At 37.4% G+C, this 21,675-nt stretch overlaps 1 protein-coding gene across 5 annotated transcripts; it reads left to right on the forward strand.

The window, feature by feature from the left end:
- The first annotated feature begins 273 nt into the window (after positions 1-273).
- On the forward strand, positions 274-13,127 carry LOC137862419 (haloacid dehalogenase-like hydrolase domain-containing 5). 5 transcript variants are annotated; one of them, XM_068694482.1, is made up of 9 exons: positions 274-678; positions 1,386-1,595; positions 2,694-2,806; positions 4,729-4,822; positions 6,043-6,076; positions 6,971-7,145; positions 9,098-9,286; positions 10,080-10,273; positions 12,994-13,127. In XM_068694482.1, the coding sequence occupies exons 1-9, from the start codon at positions 559-561 to the stop codon at positions 13,098-13,100; spliced, it is 1,236 nt and encodes a 411-aa protein (XP_068550583.1). In that variant the 5' UTR covers positions 274-558; the 3' UTR covers positions 13,101-13,127. The 5 variants fall into 5 exon arrangements, with proteins under 5 accessions (XP_068550583.1, XP_068550586.1, XP_068550585.1 ...); XM_068694485.1 differs by having other exon boundaries at positions 276-678; positions 10,080-10,277; positions 12,994-13,124; XM_068694484.1 differs by lacking the exon at positions 12,994-13,127 and adding an exon at positions 11,149-12,345 and having other exon boundaries at positions 276-678; positions 10,080-10,277.
- The last annotated feature ends 8,548 nt before the right edge of the window (positions 13,128-21,675 follow it).

The raw sequence follows: 21,675 nt of genomic DNA on the forward strand, positions 1-21,675 counted from the left end.
TTGAGGGAATAACTTAATCAACGTTTTAACAGTTCTGTTCTCTGCATCATTTTCTGTGTGCTTTTCTGATCTGGAAATGCACGCAGCTTTGTTTCATTTAATGCCAACCCCGTGAGTAGTGCAGACAGAAGACACCGTCCCTACTCTGTCGTGGTAAGTGCAGCGCAGTCACTGGAGGACCGGGATCTCCCTGGAGCGTTGGGGGGGGAGAATGAGGAAATCGGTGGATTTACTTAATCCGTGTTAGCAGATGAGGAAGATGAGGAGAGCTTTGCGGGGTATCTGTTAACTAATGGTGTGTTGTGTTTGGTTCCTCGCCTCAGGAGGTGGGGAGTGCTGCTGTGATGCCGCTCCAGCACCCGACAGGTGCCTTCGTGCACCTCGCACAGGCCGGGGGGGCGCCGGGCTCCGCTCCTTCTCTTCCCTCTGGCTGATCCCGGGCCCTTTACCGGGGCGGGGCTCCCCGGGGCCCCGGCACCGCCCGCCCGGGGCGGAGAAGCCGGCGTGGGGCGGGGATCAGGGGCCGGCGGCTCGGGGCCGTGCCCGGGGGCTGCCGCCATGCGCCGGGGGCTGCCCGCGCTCCGCGGCCTCCTCGGGGGCGGCTCCGCGGGGCGGCCGCTCAGGCTCCCGGCGCCCAGCGGGCCCGAGCCGCCGGCTGAGGGCAGCGGGGGCGGCCAGGTGAGAGGGGCCGGGCGGGACCGGGAAGCGGCCGCAGCCGGGCCCGGGGGGGGGGGTCCCGCGGGGCTGGGCCTGAGGGAGGCGGCGCCCGACCGGTCGGAGCGGGGCGTGAGGCGCGCGGGTGCCGCTGCTGCCTGCAGGGAACCCGCTGGGAACCCGCTGGGAACCCGCTGGGAACCTGCTGCTCAGCTCCTCTCCCTCGGTGTTCGGACAGCTAAACTTGACGCTGCCATGCCTTTAAAATACTGACCTTACTAAACTGGGCTTTGTATTGGAATACACTCTCACTCACGGGTTTTGAAAATGCAGTTTGTGGCTTCTGGAGGAGACAGCAGCGAGATCTTGTCAAGGAGAGTGTGGCTGCCTCTCCTGTCTCTCACGGTGACGGCAGTGTCCATTTCTGCTGTACCCAGCTGCTGGAAAGATGTACCCAGTGAATAATTGATGAGGGACAAAGTGCTGCTTTGATGGGCAAAATGCCCTTCTCAGTGCGCGGCGGGCTGGATTTCTGTCAGTACGTCCCTTCCAATAGCATTGTATCACATAAGTGTGCCTATAGGGCGTATTAGAAAGGGCAAAATGCAAGATCCTTTCCTTCCCTGTGCAAGTGTGTCTGTTAACTGCAGTGTAGGTGTTGCATATTTCATCAAATATGTACACATATGGACATAACTAATATACTCTTTCTTTTCAATTTCTTCTTGCAGCTCAACGTTCTGCCGTCCTTTGGGTTTCTTTTTGACATTGATGGTGTACTGGTACGAGGAAAGACTCCGATACCTGCTGCAAAAACGGCCTTTCAAAAGCTAGTTAATTCTCAGGGACAATTCTTGGTGCCTGTGGTATTTGTCACCAATGCAGGGAATTGCCTTCGCCAGAAAAAAGCTGATCAGTTGTCTCATATACTGGGAGTTCCAGTGAGTAGCTTAAATCCTATTTCTTTAGTTATATACTTTCAGTGATTGTCAAATGTATTATATTCCATTAAATGCTGCTCAGTGAATTTTGCTTTTCCCTTAGGCCCTCTGAAATGCTTTGCTGGAAGTATTATAAAAGTAAAAAATACTCTCTGAAGCTAATGGCAATGGTATTTCCGTTGGTAAAAGTAGTGATGTTTCCAATAGCAATGGAATTTCTTTGCAAAATTATTACTGTGGGACTAAAACTTGCCTTCTCTTTCTGAATAAAAATAAATGTGTGCCAGTAACGTGAAATGCTGTTCTAGCAAGCTGAATGTCTTCAGTGATAATGTGAAGACTGGAGCCTTCTATCTGTCTTTGGTACAAGTGGTAAAAAATTTATTCCCCTCCAGTCTTTGGGCTCTGCAGGTGCATTGTTGAGGACTATGTTTGAGCATTACTAAGATGAAGCCATAAAGTTAGTTCTGCGGTGCCTTTTCTTTCAGTAAGGGTCTACATCAATAGAAAATCACACATGTTGTGGATAAAATGTGATATCTGAATTATTTCTGGATTTTTTTTTTTTTAGATCTGTAATAGTAGTAGATAGTAATTTGTAGTAGGAATTCTTCTAGGATAATCATTTTACTGTTTTCATAGCTATTAAAGGAATGGGATATGTAAACTAAGAGAAGAAGGTCTTCTAATACAACAAAATCAACGCTACAGTCTAGCAAATCTACCGCAATTAGATCTAGAGCAGTGCTGGTTCATCTTCCTTGTTTGTTTTCTAAATTAATCTGGTAACTCTGTAAAACCAGGAGAGAAAAACTTGTGTTGATGTGGAATAGAAGAATTATGGAAGCAGAAAGGAATGTGTATGTCAATTAGCAATGTATGTTTGTTTGTTTGTTTTTTTTTGACAGGGAGATGTTATCAGTACTTCAACTGTGAAATTTAGTAAAAAAAAAAAAATAAATAAAATGATAGGGTTTTATACAAATATGTATGATTGTTTTGTAATTCATAGAATTTGTCACACCTGTTAATTAAATCTACATTTAGATCACTTACCTGAAAGCCAATAAATTCCTTTTGTTCTTAAATTTCAAACAGATTTCCCAAGACCAAGTGATGATGTCACACAGTCCTCTGCGGATGTTCAAACGTTATCATGAAAAATGTGTTCTTGTATCTGGACAAGGACCGCTTCTGGATATTGCTCAAGAGTATCTTTAAAAAAAACAAATGGCAACTTTCTGCTTAAGTATTTTCCTTAATCGAGTTCGGAAAACCAAATAATTAAACACTACAAATTCAGTATTAAGAATTCGTTGTTAAGCTATGGTAGTTCCTACTCTAACGTCAAATGTATGTTTTGAAAATGGTTGCCTTGTTGATTGTTGCTTTACTTTATTCTGCACTTTTCACCTCACTGTTACATGCCTTTTTACTGTGAAAAGAAGAAAGAATTATTTCTTTGGCATATATTTGTGAACGATCCTTTGGCACAAAGGGTTTGTACTCTCTTAGAATCATAGAATCATTTAGGCTGGAAAAGACCTCTAAGATCATCTGGTCCAACCTTTATCCTCTTGAAATGAGAGCATGGCACTCTACAGTATCATGTAGTAAATAATATAGTTAGCCTTGTCTTGGGAATGGTATTTCAGAGCCTGAGTTTGTTGCTCTACGTTTCTTTCATTTTCTGTTACCTTCTTCAGGCCAGCCTGCTTGGCTCAGGTGCCAGTAGGTTATCCCCTGCTAGTGGAGTGGGATGTTATTATCTGTTATTTATCTCACCTTCCTTTCAACTCAGCAGCTTGAGATCTGCTTTGTAAAGGAGAATGTCACAGCATTAACAAATAACCTGCTAAACATGTGTTCTTAGCTTTACTAGCTGGGGTGTAGGTTCTACTTTTGTGATTTGTGTTTTTTTTTTTCCTTTTTGTAAACATCTTAGTCCAAGTAATATTGTTTTCATAGCCAATATCTAGAGTAATCCTATACTTGAAAATATTTTTGCAGCTTCTGTACTAACTGTCAAAAAGATCTTTAATTACATTGATATAATTGTGCTGTCGAAGCTTCTGACTTAATGATCTTAGTAACTCCCTTCTGAACTTTTAAACGATAAGTTGTAAAAAATGTAGATGCAATTTCTAAGTATAAGTTTGCTTTCATGCTCAAAGATGAGAAAAATTACTGAAGGAACGTTCCAGTTACCTGCCAAAATTTGTTAGACATGTTAAGAGAAAAGTATGTTACAGGACTGAATTCAGCATATAAAAAGTGCACTTGTTGGATAGTATTCTTGTAGGGGATAACCTTATTTTCAAATAACTTTACAAGTCGTCTGTAGTGTTAATTCTGATACAAAATCAGGTGGCTTAGTTTGTATAATTGATATATATAAATAGCTCTTATTTGCATCTTCGTTGCAGAAGTCTTAGTAGTATTGCAAATAGCATCCCAACTGCTTTTTGCTGAAATGAGCAGTTTTAGTTTGATTATTTTCTTGCTATGTAAGTTAAAATTAATGAGATATATCTGCATTTAAGAGAACTACTATGCAAATCTGGAAATTTTCTCCATTTTTTTCTCCTTTCCTTTTTTTAGTGTATTTCTGAATTTATCTTTGCTACCTGTAGGGCATAATTAACCTTTATTGGTCAGTTCATTGTTCTGCAGTAGACTGAGCTTTACTATGTTTATCTGAAAATACATCTGCAGCTATAATGGCCAAAGGAAAGCATGGTTTGTGGGGACAGTATTTTTTCCTCAGATCATATTTCTTTCCTATAAGGATTACATAACTTGTCTTGCCATCAGATGAACTTTTCTGTATTTATGTAAAGATAATCTTTGAATATTGCAGCTGTTGGGTGACTTCTTCCTTCTAATCTCGTATTTTGAGCAAGCTCTCTACATAATTTCTGTCTTAAGATTTCAGGCGTACAGATCTTCTATATATAAAGAATGGAATGATCATCTTTTTATCTCATGCAAGAAAAGTCTTTAATATCTTGCTTTTATTCCGAAATAATTTGCTTTACTAGATGATAAACTGCTTATGTTAAAACTGAATTACAGATTTTTTATAAGTCTTTGAACGTAAGGAATTCTGTATCCTTAACTGGTGTTTTTCCAGCCTTGGTTTCAGTCAACCCATCACCATTGAAACATTGCGGGAGAAATACCCTTTGCTGGATGTAGTTGACCATGACAGAACACCTGATGTTTCGGTGAGTCCGTGTTTTGTTTTAAATTCTTTATGTTTGATCATTACATGACATCCTACAGTAGAGGTCCGTATTTAAACTACAGAGCTAATGTTGTTGTTTTATGCTGCATTTTGACTTAGCTTTTTTTTTCTGTTTCCCTGTTTGTTTTATTGCAACATTTTTAACAGCTGTAGACTTTTCTTCTGTTCATGTTAACTTTATAACAAATCTTTACATTTTGTAATTTACGGCTGTGAGACAACTTATAACTTGTTACAGATACCTAATCAAAAATCTGTTTTGGAAAGCTTACTGGTTTCTATGAATGTATGGAAGATGAAATTAGCTTTTTCTTCCAGTATGGGATGGTCTTTGCTGCTTTAGGCTCTGAGGTTGATCTGATTGTAAAGAATGATTTGCAGATAACTAACTTTTCTCCAAAGGACTGCTTTTCTTGTTTATACCATATGTTAGTATATTTAAATATTAACAGTACATACTGTTAGTTTGCATTAGCAGCATGGTTTGAACTGAATTTTGCAGAATTTCAATATGAAGTGAATGTATGCATACACATCAAATGTATGCATATATTAAATATATGCAGGGTCAGTAAATGAAGATTTTTTTCAATGGATAGTCAAGAAATTCTTTGTGGTTCATACAATTCTTAATTATATCAGTGTTTGCCTTGCTTCTCAACCGTGCACATTTAGAGTTCAAGAAAATGGTTATGTGTTTGTCACAACGACAAGTAAATCATGAAACTACTGTTTGGCAAATAAATGTTGTATGATGTGTTAACAATATTTTCTCTTAGCAGTGTTAAAGAAATATGTTTCAAAATACATTTTTCAAATGTGTTGTTAATGACAGAGGCCTGTGTCATTCCTGCAGAAAAATAAACATCCATACTTTACGTAACACACAGGAGTGAAACAAGCAGCTGAAGCTTTGTATGTTCCCAGAGGTGGTTGAATAGATTGTAGAAGGCTTCCATATGTAGAATGCAATAACTTGTCTGCTGTCCATTTACCACGAGATTTCAGTTAGAACTTGAAATGCAAATTTGTAAGTAAACTGACATCAGGTACTGGAGCAGTAGCTGCACCAAAATAGAGTGTGTGTTTCCTGTCAGTGTTGTGGAAGGCAAGTGTGGGAGCTATACTCGAATTTATTCTGTTAAAAATAGTAGTAGCTGTTTAATCTTGTAGAAAACTTTCACTTTTTTCTTATTTCAGTACCCCTCTGCTGTGGAGCTTCCCAAGATTGAGGGTCAGTTATCTTTACTTAACTTGCAACTGTCCATTAATAGATGAAGTACCTTTATTGTACTTTTCAGTATAATTATTATTGCTGGCCTCATTAGAAAGTTGGTTGAGACAATTCCAAAATTTCCTCATTAGTGACATTGGCCATTAATATGGAATGTATAAAGCATGAGAAAACTGTTTTATATGTGCAATTTTCAACCATGTATCTTTAAAGCTTCAGAAGGAAGGTGAGGTCTGCTTTCCTTTTCTATCTTTTTTTACCAGGCTATTGTTGCATTCCTTTTAAATATTAAGAATGACTTGAAGAGTTCAGAAATAACGGGTCTTGGTCTTGCAGTTGTCAGGAGGGTCACTTCAGAGTTGTAGTATAAGAAGCATCATGTTTCAGTAGGCCATATTCACATCCCCATTTTGTCTGCAAAACAGGAAGGTAAGGTAAAAACTGGACTTCAGGATTTAAAAAAAAAAAACAACAGATTGTGATTGCTGGAGATCTGAAAGTTGTCTAGAATCAGTATCCCAAATTTGTTTTTAAGACGAATAAAATAACATTACTGATGGATTATTTTAATACAGTATGTAAACATACAGAATTCACAAAGGTACACAAAGATACATAAGACTTAGTGAAGCAAGATTGTGGAGCAACTTAGCCAATACAAAAAAAAAAACAAAAACAAAAACAATTTCTTAAACACATAGATTTTGCCCTGGGGTTTTGTTACTTCCAAGATTTTTCTATGAATGAATGGATATGTAATGCTAAAACATAAAATTAATGCGACGATTTAACATGAACTGATGAAATAAAATTAATTGCTCAGCCTCTTTAGACCAAGTTGCATCAGGGTTTTGATGCCCTGTTAACTCTGTTTTGTAATTCTTGTTCTTACAGCTGTTGTCTTGTTTGGGGAGCCAGTCAGGTGGGAAACCAACCTTCAATTGATCATAGATGTTTTGCTGACAAGTGGCTATCCTGGAAATCCGTATCACCATGAAAATTACCCTCATATACCTGTACTGGCTTGTAATATGGATCTGATGTGGGTAGCTGAAGCACAGTCTCCAAGGTAAGTGCAATTACAGTGTGTATATGCCATGTTGTATCTTAGGTTTTTCCTCGCTTTTTCAGTAGAATCCATGATCAACGTTTTCATGTAAGTGTTTGATGTAGCTTCACAGTAGGTCTCAGCTTTGAATACAACATTTCAAAAGTAGTGTACTTTCAGCAAATGCTGCCTTATTACTGCTTACAGTATTGCATCCAGGAAATTAGTTACTTGAGATAAAGCGCTTGTAACACCTAAACCTTTTTTGTTTCCTTACTTGCAAAATAGAGAAATTTTTGCTTGAGAGCCTTAGAGTTTGTCTAAAGGAAAAAAATTGGAAACAATACCCCCTTTTATTTTTCTTTTCATATCATTAGATCCTTTTTTTGGTGTTCCTGTTTTCTACCCTGCAGTTTCTTGTAAAGTGAAGAAATTGCCCTGCTAATTGAAAGCAGTGGTTTTGAGCTGAAGACAACATAGTGAACTGTTTAGGCAACATAAGAAAAAAGAAATAGTAAAAACTGAACATACACCAAAACAGATATTGTTGTTATTGTGACTTGATAATGGGCTTGCTCTTGGGTAGAAGATCTTGTCAGGTATTCTTACTTGGTTGCAAAGACCATCTCTAATTAACACATTAGCAGACTATGTGTATGTAATAGTTTCAACTAGAGTAAGGTAATGAGTATATCTACAGAAAATAAGACGCATAGTTTCAGTTTTGTTCTTTGGGAAAGATCCAGTGTTAAAACTGAAATCTTCCTTTTTCATTTGAGCTTGACAGTATGACAGATTTGTATGTCAGTGCTGTTACCTTCCCTACTGGAAAATGTGGTTTTAAGCTGTTGCTAATAAGTACTGGAAATAATTGCATCCTGATTTATTCATGTTTCTTAACAAACAAGGTAGAGAGAGGAAATGAACAGTTAATTTGGCAAAACTAATTCTTTACCATACTGAAGTCCTACAGCTGTTTCCAACTTTTTAGCTTTTTTCTTAAAGATTATTTTAATTTCTAGGCCACTAGAGACTGAATTTATTAGCACAATGTCTCAGATGGCTTCTGGTGCTCATTCGATCAGTGTTACACTTTTTTTTTTTAGGCTGTAGATACTTGGTTTGAACAGCTATACTCAGCTATGTGCCTAACACAGATGAGTACCTAACAGTTCTTCTAAAGTACTCTGTATACTCCAGAAAATAGGATTGCTGTATAGCAACTTTTTATTCTTCTTAGTGTTTTTGATGCTTCCTTGTTTCTCGAGTGATATGTATTAATCCATCCCTAATCCCATATCCTGATTTCAGTAATGAAGTAAAACTGCTTTTTTAAAGCATGAAATTACATCTTTTAAATTAATTGGCTTGGCTTGGTTTGGCTTGATTGATGAGCCATTGTCACTGTTACCAGCTTGCTTGAGTAAAATAATTGAGTTTTCAAAAGCTTGTTGTAAAATTATAATTTGTTCCATGATTCTCCGTTGCTTCTATTCTTTAGAGAAACCCATGAAGTTTTTAGATTACAGAGTGGATTTTGGTATACTCCTGTGGTTAAAGAGGTTATTTTTCCTTCTGTTCATTTCCAACTTTCCTTTTCATCTTCTCTTTAGTAATTCAGTTGATTCTGTTTGGTCACTGCAAAGAGCAGCTCACAGGCTAGGTATTATTTCAAAAATTCCCTTTTGTAACTGAAGCACCTGCTTAAATACAAACAACAGTATTGCAAATCATTGCTGCATTTTTAAAACTGATAAGTCTGTGCTGTCCCAATTACTTTTTTTGTTAAGGTCTTCATTGTTCAGCTAATCAGCACCTAGTTATTACTGAAACAGCTGTGGAAATGTTGCATGCAAATTGAGGGAAAATTCATGGTAACAGGATATGATTTATTCCTTAAAAAAAAAGAATCTAATTTTTTCCTGTATACTTTATAAAATTTGATTTGTCACAAGGCCTTTTTATCTTTTTAGGTTTGGGCATGGAACATTCATGGTTTGTTTGGAAAACATTTACAAGAAGATCACTGGCAAAGATCTGAAATATGAGGCCTTAATGGGCAAGCCTAGTGAACTGACCTATCAGTACGCAGAATACCTTATCAGGACTCAAGCAGCAGAAAGACAATGGAAGCAACCTATTCAAACTCTTTATGCTGTTGGGTAAGATGTTATAAGTCTAATGAGGTATTTACTTATGAGATAATACCAGCAAACTAAAATACCCAGCTCTTACTTGGTTAGTTGGGATCATTATGCCACCACTGGGACTTCCTAACATTCTTGGCACTATGTTGTACTTTTTTATGATTTCAAACCTCATTGTTTCTAATCTTGAAACTTAATACTTAGCTCTTTCTATGTGTAATTTCTGTAGAAGTGCAAAAATTAGTTTATATGTCCATTTCTTAAAATTTCTCTTACATACTCTGTAAGTCTTTAACAAAAAGGCAGTGGCAGGACTGTTTTGTTAGTTACTGGTATAACCCTAACAAGCTTTGAGTAGAAAATAGAATTTTAAGGAATGTAGAGCTAGAATTGATTTGTGGTGTCATTAAGCTTGGTCATGCACTACTGTGCATGTAGTGGCATCATAGAATCCTTTCCACAGAATGAGAAAAAGCTCTGTTATATTAGGGACTGTTCCAGAATCTCCAAGATGTTTGGAAATATAGTAAGTTCATTCATGGACTGTTGAAATTTATTCTTGATTCCCTTTCCCGCTTACCCACGTCTGCAATTTTCATTATGGAGAATTACTCCTATTAAATGTCATAGTTGATACAATGGCATAATAAAATAGCTATATGTTTGGATTTCTTCCTGTCTACATCCACATGAAGTTACGTAAAGCGCAAATTAAACTGTTAAATCAAACCCTTAAAAATGTCTTCTCTTATGAATTGAAATCAGAGAACTAAAATTGTGTTGCTGACTAAACTTCTTACATTTCCAGAGATAATCTCATGACTGATGTCTATGGTGCTAACCTTTACAATCGCTATCTTGAAGAGAAGAACTCCAGAAAAGGTTCAAAAACACAGATTCAGGCAAAAGTTGCTGGAGGCAGAGGGTCTGCTGCTCTCTCTCAGGATGATGAAATAGACAACAGTTGGGAGAATGAATTAGCATCTGCTGCTGCTACCCACTGTAGGTCTGTTCTCGTTTGCACTGGGGTTTATAATCCTCACACAGAGGCACCCTTGGATACCAAGGAGAGCATAACTGAAACAGTGTTCCATGGTCACAGAGATTTTAGGTTTGATCCCGGTTTAGTAGAACCAGATCATATTGTACCAGATGTTGATGCTGCTGTAGACCTGATCTTCCATCTGGAGAACTTTGCTCCTAATTGATACGACAAGATTTCTTAAGGTCTACTTAGTGCTATGCTCCTTCCCACCTCCCAAATCCAACAGCGTGCTTTAAAATCATGCCACAAACTTTCTAAAGCTTTATTTTTTTTTTTACTTTTTCATTTATATAAACTTCTATAAATTTATATACATATAAGTATATATGAGCACAGGTTAATGTGCTAAATATACCTAATATAAAATTATATACGTTAAAAATCTGTGCTTAATATACTTAATATAAAATTACTTAAGTATAAATCATACTTTCAAAGTATTGAAAATATGTAATTTCTTGCTTTTGTTTCCCTTTATTTTCATCCTATTTGTGTTTTATTTTTGTTTGTTTGTTTGTTTTAAGCTATTTTAGCTATTTTATCGTAATAGCTTGTGTGTGTTACTGGTACTTAAATTGCCATGTGACAGTTCATTTTTTTCTTTGCTGAAAGATTTAGCTTCTAATTTTTGGGGGTCTTTATGATGCTGGGGTTGTTCACACAATTAGAAATTGGTTGGTAATGAGCACAGTAATGCAGACTTCTCAGTATTCTGCAAGTACTGTGCACTTTTTCAAATATGTTGCTTCAAATAAATGCTAAATTCAAGTATGTTCTGCCTCTTTGTACTCACATGTAACCCCACAGCCTTTCTTCTTATCTGTTTTTGCAGTATGTCTGTGGCTGCATTGCCTCTCTACTTTGACATGTAAATCTGTAAAAGAAATGCCCATATAAGCTGATGAAGGCTGAGTTGTTAAACACGATTTTTAGAACTCCTGCAAAGCTGAACAGAAGAAAGGCAGCTAACCATGGCTGTTCTGCATGGCGTAATAGCTGGCCTTTTTGTTGTTACCTTTTTATTTGCACTTCTATGGGGAATTTAGAATTTTAGAAAGCTTTAGAAATTTTCAGGCATTTCTCTCAGCTGGACTTCTCCACTGAATGTGTGACTGTTATTTGGGCAAAAAGTGCCTAGTAATTTACTTGAAGCTTCATACCACTGTGGTAGTTAACTGGCCTTTAGATTAATATATTTTCTTTGTGTCAATGTCATGTGTTTGGTTCACGGATTTTATATCTGTTCATTAAAATAAGTAATTTATTTTACCTTATTTTTGTAAAATACTTTTAAACATTTTAATCCAAAAGATATCTTTGAAAATAGTTCTATTGGTTGTAACAGTGTATTTGTGAGATAAGTTATGTCTGTCCTTTATTGATTGGCAAACATAAATCAATTAAGTGTATTTAAAAACAAAGTCAACTTACACAGAAATCTGTGGGTCTTCCATTTTAGACAGGTGGTGGCATGAAGATAAATGACTTCCTGGCCAACTTCTTCACTGTTTATTATCGTGAATTCAAAATCTGAAAACTCTTCATGTCATGAAGAGATCAAAATTGTTACAATGCAGTCAGGTTTATCTTGTGTTTTTTCCATGTGCAAATCACTCTAGTCCCTCTCTCAACAATCAAGATTGTTGATTCATGTACTGGTAGTATTTCATAAGTAACTTTCAACATACCTTGCATGATCCAGGCTTCTAAGTTTAAGGAAAGTGTTCCAAACTGTATCTCCTTTTTCTTCACTGGGGAAATACTATAGCTGCATATTCTTGCCTTTCTTATTGTTACAGCAAGTGAATATTTATCTACTTCTTAAAGCACATTTCTGTAATACGCCAACTATTTGCAAAGTATGCCAAATCCTTCTAAGTAAAGAGTGTAGTTATGGTTTTGTAAGATGACAAGATAACTGAAGATGTGTTGTTTCAATACTGAAGCATGTTGCAGAGCTCTTTATTATTGGAAACAGTTTTAGACCATCAGTAAAGCAAGAAATAAAAATGTGGAAGTTGATGAAGAACGTGTTGTTCCATTTTATTCTTTTTCCCCCAAAATATGCATGAACATTTCAAAAGGTTCATGAAAGAACTGTGTATATACTTTTAAACTTCATTCCTCATGAAAACAGTAACTTAAAATGCTTATGTTTGGCTACTAATCTGGCTACTGTTTTTTCACTACACTAAAAGGAGGATGGTTTTCAGTCTGTAGTCCTCTTAGATCATTTGCAATGATAAGTCTGCTTGAGTTATCTTTAATGTGATTCTTCAGATGAATGTATGACTGAGTCCCAGTTGTGTTCTAGGGTGCTACTAGATTTGGAGCTGTACCAGCGCAAAACAAAAAGAAAACAGGTAGTTGTTACCATGCATGGTGAACAAAGATGACATATATATTGGAACTACTACAAAACTTGAGAGAAACGTTAGCATAGTAGGCACAGGTCATGGTACACTAGTGAGTTGGGCAGATGTCTTGGTGAAATATGAAAAAAAAATTTTAAAGATTTGAAGGGATATAGTGAGTTACCTTTGAGAATGTTTATCTGGAGCTCTTGATGAATGTAAAAGACCTCACAGCACCCACTTGCTAAATGCTCCTACAACTTCATTATGGTGTTGCTGAACTAAGTGCGCTGGAATTAAATTGTATTCTCTAATTATTACAGCAACCACAACTGACATAGAGCTAGCAATGGAGCCTGAAAGCAAACTGTTTCCTCATTGCCATGTTCCAGTGTTAATGCATACTGAACACTTTCACTGCAGAATTTGAAATACTACTGATGTTAGTGGTATAGCATCTCTTTGCCAGAGGTTCTCACACTTTGCAAGGTGAGTAGAAAAGCATGTGTTCCTCCCTCAATGAGTCCCAGTCTAGTTTGCACTTTAATTTAAAATTCTAGAGAAAATGTTTGTGCCAAAATGCTTCCATACCAGTCTACTTTCCTGAATTCCAGCAAAAGACTTGTCATCTTTACCTTTTTATTCGTATGACTGCTGAAAAAGCAGGCATTATTGTTCATTATACTGTTTGATGTCTTACAAACGAAGATACTACACTGACGCTTCTTATTTGAATTTTGCCTCCTGTTCACTCAGGAAGTGGTACAGATGAGAACTGCAAAAAAGAAGTGTCAAAACATTGCAGTAGAGTTACTATTGCAATAGCTAACATTACCTTGATGTGGATGATGTGGTCGCAAAGCAGTTTACTGTACTAATGGGGGAGTCCTGGGCAGCCACAGAAACAGGACTTTCAGGGAAAAAAAATGGTATGAATTTGGGATGCTTCTGTGGACTGAATACCTGTGAGCTGCAGAAGTGGATGAGGTGCTTTCCTGGAGTACTTCTGCCTTCGTCCTGTGAGAGGATGCATGTGGCATGCTTTCTAAAAGCTAAAAAAAAATGCAATGGTCCAGGCTTATCTGCCATAAATATGAACAGATATTAATTGGTAATTAATATCTTTGTTTTTCACATAAACAAAGTGGTGCATGCTCCTCAACATTCCAGGTTGGATATCAGGAAAAGGTTCTTCACTGAGAGGGTGGTTGCTCACTGGAACGGGCTCCCCAAGGATGTAGTTACAGCACTAAGCCTTTCAGCGTTTCACAAGTGTTTGTACTATGTTCATTAGCAATATGGTCTGAATTTTGGGGTAGTCCTGCGTGGAGTCAGGAGCTGGGACCTTGTGGGTCCCTTCCAACTTGGGATATTCTCTGATTCTATGAAAAGCTGCGTGAATACAGCTCACAAGTATTTCTCAAAGGAATTTTTTTCTCAAATGGACCCAGTGCAGCCCATATCTAGCTGCGAGCAGCTCCTGCTGAGGGACTTGTTTTGCCCTTGGAAAAATCCCTGCCACTTGCAGACACAACTGCCTATGTAACTGTAGTCGGGTTTTTGTTTTTCACCAAAACTGAAGAATATTGAACCCCAAAGTATGGGGCAGTTCATTACGAAGTGAATTTATTTGTGGAACGAGGGGATACCTCCTGAGAAGCAGAATCTGCGCCAGTTTTTGTACCACATTCTCCAGGGGTACGAAACCCCGGTCAGGTTTGCTCTGAGGGCGGCCGGCGGGAGGCGCTGTCCGCCATCTTGGCTTTACCTCAGCCCAGGCACCGCGCCGGGCAGGCAAAGCAGGGCAAGTCAGAGCACTGCGACCCTCTTCTGTCTCCGTGGATTTATTTATTTATTTATTTATCAATATATGCTTTATAAGTAGTAAAATGAGAAACCATTGCCCCCACACAGTTCTCCAAGGCCTGGTATATTTCAGTTCTCCATCCTCGTGGACAGAACTCCAGCTCGGTAAGGGTTAATATAAGCTGGGCAGACCTTGAAAAAGACAAAATGCTTAAAAATAGTAAGAGACAGTGTTCACTTAAAATTCTAGCATCTTCTAATTCCCTTCCTCTTTTGATTCCAAACAAGTACTAGGCATTTGATCCCTCCTTAGTAAGTTTTTCCTGTCAGGAACCGAGAAATTTTGCCCAAGGAATTTGAGAGATGAGCTCAGAGTTTGGTGCTCTTAAAACCTCTCCCAGCTGCTGACAAAGACACATCTTGCTATAGATAATTTCAAATGAATCAGAAGTGTTCAGTTTTGGCATGAGCTATGATTTTAGCTATGTTTAGGGTTTGTGTGTTTTTCAAAATTGTTTGGACTTTGGTCAACAAGAAAATAAGCAGCTGGGGCATGGAAGTGACAGTGTTGTCTTTTCATATAAAATGTGGGAAGGTCATGCAGTTGAAAGGCTCTGGAACATTTGGTTTTTGTTTCATCAGTGGATGGATTTGCAGAGAGGCTGGTATCATACCACAGTCCTGTTTTCTTTGCACTGTATTTTCAGAACTTCAATTTGTCATCTCTTGGCTCAAAAAATATTTTGAGGTGACGCATAGAAAACTAACAGAATGATTCACAGAAACATGTTGCTAAACTTGGATTTTGCCAATGTAAGTAAATTTGTTCCCTACAGCTACAACTGAATCTCAACTGGGTAAATTAATTGTTAGAAGCAATTATTTTCAGAGTGCAGTTTATCAAGTTCCAAGCACAGTATCAGCACGTAGGGATACGGAGACAACACAGTGCAGCTTCATACTATCTGAATAGGGTTTTGTACTCTGATGTGCAAATACATTTGAAATTGATGCACATAAATATTGTTTTAAATTATCCTAATTGCACAGACAGCTGAAGGTATGTGAACTTGCCCAGACCTTTGGTTCTGTAGTTGACTGAGTCTGTGTTCAGATCTTTTGTATATACAAGGTTGGATTTTTGGGTGATGAAATATATCCTGTGTTCAACATTGAAATAGCCTGCATGTTGAAAGTTTCAAAAGAGTATTTCTGTGGTCGATTTTGTGAATAAAACAGATCAGTAGGTATTCCAAATGTCTCAGGTGGTACACATACAGTAAACCCAAAAATCTGAAAATCAGCTGAGCCAGAATCTTTTACTGATCTTAATTAAAAGTTATCCCTCCTCTTTGATCTTGAATGTCAGGCTCTGAATCCTTGATTGTGCTAACCATGTAGAGTTAAGCACCCACATGGGTTTACTAGAGATTAACCTCTTGTAGCAGAAGCAGTACCTGTTGAATAGGTAAGAATATTTCTCAGAGTAAGAAATGGATTTTCAACAGGACTTGAGGCTCATTGTTTTTTTATGGAAATATATCTATGGACGTGTTTTTGCTAGTTTAACAGCTGAGATCCTGACCGTAGATGGGGGGGGGGGAAATACATAGTGAATTTACACTCTAAAAACTCATTTTTTTTTCAGATTAAAGCTACATAATAAAATCCAGCTTGCCTTACTAACAATAAAAAAATGGTTGTGCTATAAATATCCTCCTGTATCCAAACTATTCCACAGTCCTAGATAATTCAAGGAAAGGTTTCTAGAAATGTAGGAAGTGCCTTTGAAATGTTTGTTATATGCATCTGTAATAAACCAACTAAGCAATTTTGTCCTGGATTTTTTCCACAAGAAACTGAAGGAGACCTGCTAATGCTTTTAATTTGTAAGTTGCATGCACTTACTGAATTTGTAAGGGCTGCACAGATCAGAGCAGGGGGGTTTTTCTTGATGTGTTTGTTTGTTTCTCAGCATAACATTTTCTGACTAGGTTTGCCTGTTCAGAGTTTTAAGGGTGCGCAAGGGGAGATTTTGGCTGGTGTTAACAGTCTGTTTAGTTCATCTACTGATGCTAGAATTAAAGGGACATGTAAAAAGAAAGGGGTGTTGTTTTGTTTAGTTTACAGCAATCAAATAAAATCCAGGATCTAAATGTCCCCTAGGGAAGGCAGTTTTAATCACATTGTTTATATTTGACTGTAAACACTGAAAAAAGTTATTTGCAGCCCTAGTTACACCTCTAGTCTTCCATTTGCACATGGAAGACTTTGAATCAATTCTGTGTGCATTCATTTCTGTAAGGGATGAGCAGTTGTAGGTATTAGAGGAAGAATTAAGTACTGCTTGTTTAATGGAGTACGTTGAACTACCTTGTGTTAAATTAGAAGACCATCACAGCACTATAGAATAGGATAGAGAATTTCTTAAAATCTTGATTTTTGTCTCTGATAAACTAAAGCAAGGTACATGTATAAAGTAACAAAAGATACTAATTGCCAGATGTTTACTTTAATTAAACCTTTTTAATGATACACAGTACAATGTATCCACTACACTACAATTCACAACAAAAAGCAGGTTTCATATCTGTTTAAAAATATTTTTCATAATGAATTCATAAATAGATGAAAGTAAAGTATAAAAAAAAATACTGTAGTATGCAAGCTTGCTCCCTTGTCTCCTCATATTCCAATTGATCTAGTCAATATCGTGGTAAGCAAAGTAGTTACTGATGATTAGAAATGTATAGCCTGCATCTCTTGAAGAAACCTTGAAAAACAGCAACAAATTTGTCCTAGAAAATGCAGAATAATTGTAACACTGTTATCCTCTCAACCCCTCAAATCATTTTGGAATGCATTGAATGAATTCAATATGAATTAGAGATTTGTATTTTCTCCCCAACAGGTGTGTGAGCCAGACTCACTTGAATGCTATCTAGTCTCTAGAGTCGTGCATCCTCTGGAGACTGGGTTTTATATAAATTATCAGATACCAGTGAGTGAGGCACAAAAGAGGGAAAAGTTTGTTGACAACACTGAGTGTATCTGACTATCAAAAATCTTAGCATTTCTCCACACAGACAAAATAAGACAAATCTTTAAACAGTTACAAATAAGTAAATTCACCTTCTGCTCAGGATATTATGCCTGGGAAACGGAACGGTGTCTGATCTCATGCATTGGCTTCCCAGGTCCCGAAGCGGTAAGTTTATGTAGCACCATTCAAACACAACTCCACGTGGTGAGTACATTACACCACCAAGCTGTATTAGTAAATTTACTCTCCTCATCAATATGTCACTTCCTTAAGAAAACATAGATAGCATTTTCTTTTACCAAGTGTCAAACTACTTTTCATACCTAGAATGATCTATTTTAATACTGCTTGCAAAAGGAAAAATGTTTATCTATGCACAGCACGGAAATAGGGAATGAACATGAAAAATACAGAATAACGAGGATGGCTCTGCCCTTTGCATGGAAGTATTTTTTCTGATAGCCCCTTGATTTCCCCCTAATGCAAACCCAGTTCCACACAAGTTTTTTTTTTTTTTTTTTTTTTTTTTTTTCCTTCTCCCAGTGGGAATTAGATACTTTCGAAGACATTGGTAGGCATCTGTCTGAAGCTTTAATCTCACGGAAACTGCAGCTCTTAATTCACTCCTTAAAAGTAGCTTCAAGTTGTCAAGGTAAGTTTGCATGCCATATTCAAAGGACAATCTTTCATACCCTTGTTTTCACATGCAATAGTTTTGATACCCAAAATCACCTCCTTACATCTGCACTGCTTACAGAACTTGGTGCAGAAGCAATGGGTGTTGTTCATCACCTGCTCTAGAGAACGCTGCAGGGTAATTGGCTGTTGGTGGTTACTGGAAAGAGACTGCCTTTTGGAAGTATACCGCTGTTGTTGGTCAGATGCTTTAAAAGACAATTTCTAAGGAAATAGTCTTCCATTTAATGTTTTCCCATGCTTTTGTCTGGAGAAGTGTCTTTTTTTTTTTTAAATTGATTGCTAGCTTGCCCCGATCCTGGTCATATGTCAGGTACTTTTTCTAAGCTAACATTTACAGAAACTTGGATCCTTTTAGGCAGCTATTACATTCAAATAGGGTTTACTTTAAGATGTGTTAGTGAGTTTGTGGGGACTTAGGATTTAAACTCCTACAGTGTAGTCAGCTACATTGCATTTTAAGTATGCAAGCTTAAAATAGGGGACTGCTGTTTTTAGTATCTTCGTCTAGACTTTATGATTTAAAAATATAAATGTAGGAAAATATTTTGTTATTTTTATGACTAAATTCAAAGAAAATAGTACATTTGTAGTAATTTAGCTGTAATATTAATTTCTGAATGGGTTAAGTGAGCTTTAGATAGAAGTGGCTTAGATAGAAGCAGCTTTGGGAAGCTGCTGTACCTACCTACTTGCACTACCTCATCAGGCGAATGATGGCAGAGCTAGACAACTGACATTTTTCAGAGTACAGTATCAGATATACAAGTTAAAGATCTTAAGTAACTATCACAGGGCCAGGAGACTGGTAGTTACGCGTGTACAAAACCCCTGCTGGTTACAGTTTATCTGGTGGCCCTTTAGAGATTTGTGATAAGATCTGTTCCTCATTTTTCTAGTGAATTTGAGGCAGAAAGAAAGTAGAAATCAGTGTCAGCAGTTCAGTTCAATTCAACAATCAAGCTGAAAGTAACTCAACCGAAGTCTAAAAATGTCTTGCAAAACAAACATGGAAAATGACCTTTTAAAGATAAAGATCCTCAATAGTTTTGTTATCAGTTTGTGATCCCGGTGACATTGAATCTGATCTCCTAAAGATTCTCAGAGGATGTCCCTGGAGGACAGTGTCTGTTACCATATGCTTAGCTAGTTTATCAGTCCCCTCTTGTTCAGCATAGACAGCTGCCAAATTTATTTAAAAGCAAAAGCAGAAAAAATGGAGCTACTTGTATAGTTTATTTTACCTTTGGGAAGGAAATTAGTTCTCTGAACTGAGTAAACATTGACTAAACCTATCAGATTTAACAAGACAAAACATAAAATCCTTTTTCACTAACTCAAGCCTTCATTTTTCTCATTCTTGTGAACTTTCTCTGGTTTTCTACTGGCCGTTGACTATAGGCAGTTGTTGACAGTCTGCCTTCAGTCACACCTAAAGTTACAAATATGACATGGGTAACTGCCTGTATCAGTATTCATGGCGAAATCTTTGTTTAAAAGACACGGTTAAAAAAAAAAAAATCACAACCATTTTTCCTTTGAATAATTATTTTGAAATGCATTTTTAGCATTTAGTGTTTCTTTAATATGACTGATACCTAAAATTGGGATAGGATGTGTGCTGTCTCTTTTCATCTAACCTCTGGCAACAGTTCCACGTATGGCAAATATCCCTTTGCCTTGGTCTGTTTTAATTTTGTAACCTTGCTCTTTTCTGAGTAAACTAAAATGAAATGATAAAAGGGATACAGAAGGCTAAACTTGTGCTGGAAATCAGAACACCTAGTTATGGGATAGTTTGTTTGCTTTTCCCTAAAGTACACAGTGGGGACTGCATTTTAGTGCTTACATCTGAGATTTTTGCTGCTCTGAATAGCTCTAAAACTTAATTTAGTAGAGTTGAAAGAAATCTGACATGACCTGGTCAGCAAAAACTAACACACCCAGGAATCTTTCCTCAGACCAAAACCTCAGTAGGATGGTCAGCACCAAAAGATACTACAAAATTAAATCTGAGACAGTATTTCCCAAATCTATGAATGTCATCTTCTCTGGAGGAAAAGAAATGTCAAATATGAGAACAGACCAAAACAGACGAAGGGCTCTGTTCTGTGACTCTTGAAGTCACCATAATTCATATAACTGCAGTAAAATGAGATGATTACTCTGTAGGGGTTAATGATATGGCATATTTTATTGCCAGTCTGTAAATCTAAAATGCCTTTCAGTTGATCAAAAAAAAAGTTACCCTTTCTCAAATGATACAAAATGTTTAGGGTGATTTGCCTAAACTCTGGGATTTGTCTCCTTTCAGTTCCACTGTGAACTACCCACGGCATCGATCTGTTGCTCTGGTTTCTAATTGCCTTAGTACGTGAACCACAAGAGTGGGAATACAAGCTGTGTGGTGATCATAAACTCCTGTGGTGAAGCGAGTCACGGGAAAACTACTGCTTCACAACAGTACACGTACCTGCTCCCCTTTCCTTGGATTTTCCCCAGCTCTTTACTCGTGGCTTGTTCTACCCAGAACCTGGTTTGTTTCTGTGAAGTCTCCACAGAAAATGACTGCAGGGTTAAACTGAGCACTCTCCAAGGTTGGAAGGTATCAAAAGGAGAGTAACTTTATTTCAGTTTCACAAAGTACCTATTGTTCTCAGTTTCATTTTCTTCTACTGTGTTTACACAAACTGATGCAATAGGGTAAACTTCAGTGGTCTGTTAATATAGAAATGTTTTGGAAGTAGGATGCATAAAGCTAATGATTTCTACTAATGAAATAACATATAAATACATCCAAAATTTAAAGAGACTCACATTATAGCACTACGAAACACAATTCCATGAAGGGAAACTAATAATGTTATCGCATCCCAGATACCTCAGTATTGGCATGAGATGGCCAAAAACATTCAAATGATCAACTGGACACAAGTTGGCTGGCTAGGAGACTAAATAATGGAGGTGTGAATCTCAGTGGGACAATATATGACAGGGAAACATCAAGGAAAGGCTTTAATGTTATTTAAGTGTACTACTGCTTGAGTATCTACAGAATGTAATGCCTTTACCGTGGTAACATGCAACACATGACAATCAGCTCTATTTTTCAAATAAATCTGATCTTCTCTGAAGTCAAAGAAAAAAATGAGAAAGAGTCCAACTTTCCACGAAGCTCTAAGAAATCTACGCAGTGTTAGCTGGGCTTCATTCAGGTTTGTTTGTAGTTACTCCTGCCACAAAGAGACCTGCTTTCAACTACAGGGAGAGTGATAAAATCATTAGGACTTTTCCTCCGTTCTTAAGTGTTTTTGTTTTAAATTTGTTTTGCAAAACAAATATTAGTAGGTTTCTGGGCTGACATATTATATAATATTTACACAATAAATATTTGTAAAAATTCCATTCGTGGCAGGCTAGATGAGTAACTGGAGATAAAATTAGCTTAAATCACAAATCA

Source organism: Anas acuta, chromosome 11, assembly GCF_963932015.1.
Source record: "Anas acuta chromosome 11, bAnaAcu1.1, whole genome shotgun sequence".
Classification (NCBI taxonomy): Eukaryota; Metazoa; Chordata; class Aves; order Anseriformes; family Anatidae; genus Anas; species Anas acuta.